We start from the raw sequence: 7,289 nt of genomic DNA on the forward strand, positions 1-7,289 counted from the left end.
TTTCAGATACATCACTGGTTTATTTTCTTCATGCCACTCACCATCCAAAATTATACGGTCAGTCTCCCCACCTCACCCCCTGCCACATACACATATACCGTCTAACCTAAAATATAACTCTATGAAAACGGACTCTTGTCTGTCTTCACAGTTGTGATGATAGTGTCTACTATTGAATAGCACATAGCAGGACTTTGATAAATAGATTCAATGAATCGAGTGAAAGAAGGTGAATTTGGACAAAGTTTGGAATCAGAGCATGCATTCAATATCATAGTTATTATTTCCTACACTCTTTGATCATCCTTTCTAGTTCGGTATCTGAGGCGGCAAGGGTTGCACATAAAAATTCAGTATGTCTCAACTTACGGGGCTCTTTTATTTCCGGTTACTTTCCCCCTTCCCTTTGTCTCCCTCTCTATCTCCAGCTGATGATGAAGAAGGAAGAGGAGAATGAGGGAAAAGGGGAGGAAGGGGAAAAGGAACAGCGGAAATCATCCTTCAATACAGTTTTATACCAACTATTTTAGAATAAATTCTTTAAATTGGTGATATCCAATGTTGAAGTACACTCAAACTGCAAGTGAAAATAAGTGAATGTATCTAGCACTTTTGAAACAATTACTCAGTGTAAAATACACACTTCATCTCATTTGGTGAAATGAAACCCTATGGGATGGGAACTACTATTCCTATTTTGTGCATCAAGAAATAGAAGCTTAAAGAGTTTGACCATGGAAACAATGTTGACACAACTTTTTTTAAAGCAATGAGACAAATGATGTACCAAAACTCTATATAACATTTATATCCTTTGACCCAATTATGCCGATCTTGTGAATTTGTTTTCTGGATTAACTTAAGAGAAGAAAAGAGCTAACTTCACAAAGACTTTCGCCACAGCATAATCTTAGTGAAAAAGTAGAACAACTTAGATGTCAAGTAACAAGAGAATTTATAGAACATCAATGTGATAGAGTATCATATGACTATTGAAAGAATAATTATGAAGAGTTTAAATATGGGAAAATGGTTTATGGTATATTAAAACTCAGACTATGAAAATACAATATGATAACCATTAAAATAAATAAATTGGAATGAGAACCATAGGGAATAACTCCAAAATGAAAATAGTAGTGTTCAGAATATGACATTACAGGAGGGTTTTTTTCTTCTTTTTAAAGTATTTGCTTTAATGTGATTACACTGTTTTTACTTTTAAAAAAATCCATGATAATAGGAAAGAATGGTGAATTAGCCATATATGTGTTCTGCTAAACAAAAACTCAATTAAACCAATGAACTTAAGTTACTATATTGATCAATATAAGGCATCTGAGGATATCAAACAAACTTGAGAAATCCATTTTTTAGAACTGGTTTAGTGAATTTATCAGCAATTTTGAAGACTCCTAGTTGATGTCCAGTGGGGAATGTGTTCTAACGTTTTTCCACGTCATGTCCCACCTTCACGCCCAAGCTCTAAGTTAACAACTTTGATCAGTCTAGTTTAGACACCAGTGATTTTATAGTTCTGACTTTTGGTCTTGTTCTTGGATGCAACGTGTCTCTTTCAGAGAAGTCACATTTATGTATCCAGCTTCGGAATTCTGTGAACACGAAACAGACTCAAGGGACTTGGGATTTGCCACTGTTTCTTCTGACTTAGATTCTTGAGTTTCTTGAAGACTTCCAACTGACTCTACCAAACCTGTTCCTGAAAAACTAAGAAAGGCCATATGTGAGGACTTTGTGTGGATAGGGTCTCTTGGCAGCACTTTGAGGTTACAAGGATAAGACTTAAATAGAATTTCAGTTTTGACAATGGTCAAACACAAAGACAACCAAACAAAAATTACCTTAAACTTATGTTTATGGATTATCTTCTACCTTAAGTCAGAATTCTTTTAGGTGTGTGGGTGAAGCAGTGGTGAGGAGAGAAGGATTTGGAAAGTTTAAATACTAAATATAGAGAAAATTACCCCCACTTTCTGTGCTTTCTCAAACTAGGAATTCAGGACTGGTTAGGCAGTCATAACTCTCAGGCATATAGATGATTGTCTCAACTTTACTAACCTGGAGTTTGGGAGGGGCAAGATTTTATTCAATACTTCGAATTCAGAGATTCCACTAATTATTGTTTCCTAAAAGGAAAGAAAGCATGCATTTAAAAATTTATTGATAAACCATTGGCACTATGATTCTAGAACTATGCTTTATATTTTTTGGTTAAAAACGTAACCCCCTCACCTCATGTCTGTTAGAAGGACTACTGTCTAAAAGACAAGAGGTAATAAATGCTAGAGAAAAAGGGACCCTTGTGCACTGTTGGTGGGAATGTAAATTAGTGCAGACACTATATAAAACAGTATGGAGGTGCCTCAGGAAATTAAAACTAGAACTACCATATGATCTAGCAATTTTGTTATCTGAAAGAAACAAAATCACTGTCCTGAAGACATATCTGCACCCCATGTTCATCACAGCATTGTTTACAATAGCCAAGACATGAAAGCAACCTAAGCATCTATTGATGGATGAATGGATAAAGAAATTGTTACACACACACACACACACACACACACACACACACACACACACACACTGGAGTATTATTCAGCCATAAAACAGAAGGAAACATGTGACAACATGGATGGATCTTGAGGGCATTATGCTAAGTGAAATAACTCAGAAAAAGACAAATAACATGATCTTACTTATATGTGGAATCTAAAAAACCAAACTCACAGAAACAGAGATCAGATTTGTGGTTGCTAGAGGTGGGGGTAGAGTGGAGCAATTAGGTGAAGGTGGTCAAAAATTCAAACTTCCAGTTATAAGATAAATTCTGGAGATGTACAGCACAGTGACTACAGTTAATAATACAATACTGTATATTCAAAAGTTGCTAAGAGAGTAGATCTTAAAAGTTTTAATGACAAAGAAAACATTATAAATATGTGAGGTGATGAATATTAACTAATCTTATTGTGGTAATCATTTTGCAATATATACATATATCAAATCATGTTGTACACGTTAAACTTACACAATGTTATATGTCAATTATATCTCAATAAAACTAAAAAAATGATGTAACCCCTAATACCTACAAAATATTTGGCAATTATAAATGTCATACTTTTTATAATAGTGCTTTCACTGCTAGCCTGCTTTTTAGATCTGCTTTTCTACATGAATTGTCTCATATTAGGTAAGTTTTTACTTAATATTCTGGTAAACATTTTCTGCCCCTTTAAATCATAAAAAACACCTGTTTTGAACTCTATGACTATAAACCCCAAATACTCTTTCTAAGAAAAACATAGACTAATGCAGACCAAATTTTATATGTATTTGGTTCCCCTGAATTTGGATCTCAGTTTAATCTTTGAAGAGGCTCAAGGTGATGCCATGTAAGATAGTATGGAGCAGAGAGCAGAGAGGGGAACCAATAAGGGATGAAATCGGTAAGACAGACAGAGAGGCCTGGTCATAGAGAATATGAAGACCATGTCAGAAAATTTGAGTTTCATCCTGAAGACTGTGGGAAGTCATTGTGTGGTTTTGAGTCAAATGCTCACATTTTATTTTCTGGCTATAGACTATAAACACTGTAGGAATAGAAAAGACAAAAGCCAGAAACATGGAAGAGGGGAGGTGGGATGCATCTTTCCAAGTAAGGAAAATACATAATACAGAGGGATAAAACTTTAGAGACTTTGGAAAAACTGTGAATAGATTAGTTTCATTTGATCAGGCTTGTTTGATGTCAGAAAGGTATTTGAAAAATGGAAATTTCCTATGTGGCTTCGGTTCTTCTGACTTAGACCGACAACCCCAGAAGCCTTCCCTAACCTCCCCTGAACAGGTTTAGATACCACTCCTCTTGCTTCCACAGCATTCTGGGCCTATTGCTGTTGTAGAACTTATCACAATGTAAGGTAGTTGCCAGTTATGTGACTGTCACTCTCACTGGGCCTGAGTTCTTTGAGGATAGACTCTGTATCTTGTTCATTATTATATCTAAACCATATGGATATATGGTTTGATATATATGAGGGCCAGCACACTACATATGCCCAATAAATATTTGTTGAATGAATGAACTTTATCTTATAGACAAAAGAAGACAGAAAATCTTTGAGATGAAATACTACGAAATCAAGTAGCACTTCATGAAGATTAGTCTAGAAGCATGGGCAGGATAGATTACAAGAGGAAGAAAGACTGAAAGGAGATGAGTTAACAAGTTGTTGCCGTAACCCAGGAGCTAAGTGCTTGGGATACAAGACAGACAGAGTTCCTGCTCTCATGAAGTCTATAATCCAGTAGAGAAGAAAGAATTATAATACAGGAAGCAATGTCTATTACGAGGCTAAGTCCCTGGTTATTCCAATGCCCCTGAAAGAGAAGCAGTAGACTCGGGATATTAATAGATAGCAACTAAGAACAAAGGACCAGAAAGACTTGGTTTCAGTCCTTGCTCTTCTACTTATTAGCTATGTACTTGGACAATGATGTCACTTCACCTCTCTAGATCTCAGTCTCTTCAGCTATGAAAATAGGAATGACAGACTTATCATGAAAGATTGCTTTGTGTATTAAATGGGATAAATAAAATGCTTAGCACAGTACCATATAGTAAGCACTCAACAAATGTCAAACTCTCACCATTTTAGCCCGAGGCGTTGCAAGGAAGGAACAAACCTAGGGTATGTCTAATCTCAGGGATCTATATACTGATCTATTTGCAGTATGTGATAATCAGTAAGAATCAAGAGATTTGGGAGAAGTAAGAGGCAGCTGTGTGACCTCAGATATACCATTTAACCTCTCCAGGTTTTATCTCCTTCTGTATAAAGTAAGGGAATTGAACTAGAAGATTCTTAAGATTCTAAGTTTAAAAACAAAATTTAAATTGTTTATTCCAATAGGTATCAAGATGTTATAAGTTGCTACTTTGTCGCACATGGAATATTGAGCTTGATCTACTATAGTCTTGACCCATGTGACATTTCTTATCCTGATTTGAGGATAATTTTGTGGATCTTTTTTAAAAAATTAAATTTATTGGAGTAAATTATATAAATTTCATGTGTATAGCATTGTAATACTACATCTATATACTCAATTGTGTACTCACCATGCGAAGTCTTGTTTCCTTCTATTACACTATATCTGACCCTGTTTACCCTCTGTGTCCTCCAACCCACCCCATGCCCCCTATGGTAACCGCCATTCTGTTCTCTGTAACTACTGGCTTATTTTTTGTTTGTTTTGTTTATTCCTTTGTAATGTTGTGGATCTTAAAGCTATTGGTCCTTGTATATATTCTATTAAGGTTTTTAACTCAGCACTTACAATACTATATTTATAAATGTATGTCTGTCTTTCTCTACTAGACTGAGAGCCTGTGAAAACAGGATCTGTCTTCATATTCTTAGGATGTAAAATTGTTCCTGGAATTGATAAATGTTTGTTGAATGAATAAGTAAAAAAGTAAATGACAAGACAATTGAGAACTGTTGTAACTCAATCGAAGACAAAAACTACTGAAAATTAAGCCATGTGATCTAGCAGTTCTGCTTTTGACAAATTCTGTAAAACTTCATACATGGCTTGGAAATAATCACCTTTCTGAAAGCAAACAAGATACAGGTCTTATGCTCATAGCAACAGTACCCAACAAACAGGTTCTATGTGAAGTATCTTGGAAAGAAACATCTAGCATGTGGTATAAGCCAGGGAAGAAGGCAAGCAGCCTCTGTCCTGGATTTAAAACACAACTCTGCTCATTGAAGTCCCTCTTTGCTCACTCACTTACCAACTAGACTCCGGACCTTGTCTGAACCTATACTATTATATTACCACATTTCTCTGGACTTCACTACTAGTCTAATTGGATTTTGTAGCATAATTGCTTTTCTCTGACTCAGATGTTGTCTCTAGGCTTGACTTCTTGCTAGACCAGCCTAACTTCACTTTACCTCTTTGAACCTCAGATTTGCTCATCTCTCAGATGGGGCTGAAACAAGACATGGCAAACAGGGTTGTTGAGAATGAGGCATACATATGAAAACATTTAACATTCATTCAGTCTCAAACATTAATGGAGCACCTCTCTATAGATATAATGACATACAAGATACAGTTCTTGCCCTCCAAGATCTCACCGCTGAGTTGATAAGATAGAGACATGAAAGGCAAATTGCTTTGGGGTCACATAGCAGAGAGTGTTTAATAAAAGGTGACCCAATAAAGAGCAAAGCTGGCCAAGAGCAGACTCAAGGTCTGCAGCCCTAGTGTGAAGTCAATGAGCCTCCTTGCCACAGTCCACCATGAGGCCAAGTGCAACCTACAGCTATATGAAGATGATGAAGGGAAGCGTGAATACAGCAACTTTAGCAACCTAAACTTCACATTAAAATTCTGACAGGGAGCACACATCTTACCTCTCCTCTGTGAATCTGGATGTTATTTATAATGCGCTTTAAGACACCAACCTGCTGTGTGAGCCGGAGACTGTTTTCTTGTAATTGCTTATTTTCCTTATCCAGGAAAAACACTCTAAGAATGGAATAAACCAGAGGCATAAGTAGAAATTTCTTCATCGTTACTAAAAATTCAAAACTATGTCCCACTTCCCACTAGCTCTGGGTCTTAGCCCTTGTCCAGATTTTAGAACTAACTTTGGCAGATCAATTTGCATGATATTTGAAGACCAAGTAAAAATTAATGAGCTTCTGGCCTGTACACAGTCATTAAATACATACTGAGAGCAGAGACATACTATGCACAAGAGTATGAAAGGCACTAGTTCTAGCCCTTGAGACACTTATGGAAGGATATGATCCTATTTAGGAATGGGACTGTGAAAAGACACTCTGCATCCCTTCAAATACTACAGCTACACAGCCTGCATCTGGTTCTGATCTCTTAGGTCATCCTATACTTTAGTAGTTGCAGCAGCAATGGCAGCAACCATTTACTGAGTACTCACCATGCACTTAGGCACTGTAACCTATCCGCATGGTAAACACCTCAAACTATTAGCTCATTTAATCCTCACAACAACCCCATGAAATAGATATTGCTATGAAGCCTATTTTACAGGTAAGGGAACTAAAGCTCAGAGAGTGGAAAGTAAGAAGATAAAACCAGAAAGTTGTAGAGCTGGGATGCCAACTCAGATCTTTCAGACTTCTAAGCCTTAGGTCCTAACCACTATACCAGGCCCACTCTCCAAGTCCATGGTTTATATGGGACACGTGACAGTATGATAG

At 36.6% G+C, this 7,289-nt stretch overlaps 1 protein-coding gene across 1 annotated transcript in view; it reads right to left on the bottom strand.

Annotated features, from left to right (window-relative positions):
- The window catches only part of CCDC30 (coiled-coil domain containing 30), a 113,863-nt gene continuing 106,574 nt past the window's right edge, over positions 1-7,289 (bottom strand). Inside the window, exons 14-16 of the mRNA XM_011377981.2 lie at positions 6,459-6,622; positions 2,080-2,147; positions 1-1,728 (exon numbers count right to left, since the gene is read on the bottom strand). Coding sequence (XP_011376283.2) covers positions 1,530-1,728; positions 2,080-2,147; positions 6,459-6,622 — 431 coding nt within the window. The 3' untranslated portion in view covers positions 1-1,529. The remainder of the gene's footprint in view (positions 1,729-2,079; positions 2,148-6,458; positions 6,623-7,289) is intronic.

The sequence above is a fragment of the Pteropus vampyrus genome, unplaced genomic scaffold (genome assembly GCF_000151845.1).
Source record: "Pteropus vampyrus isolate Shadow unplaced genomic scaffold, Pvam_2.0 Scaffold326, whole genome shotgun sequence".
Classification (NCBI taxonomy): Eukaryota; Metazoa; Chordata; class Mammalia; order Chiroptera; family Pteropodidae; genus Pteropus; species Pteropus vampyrus.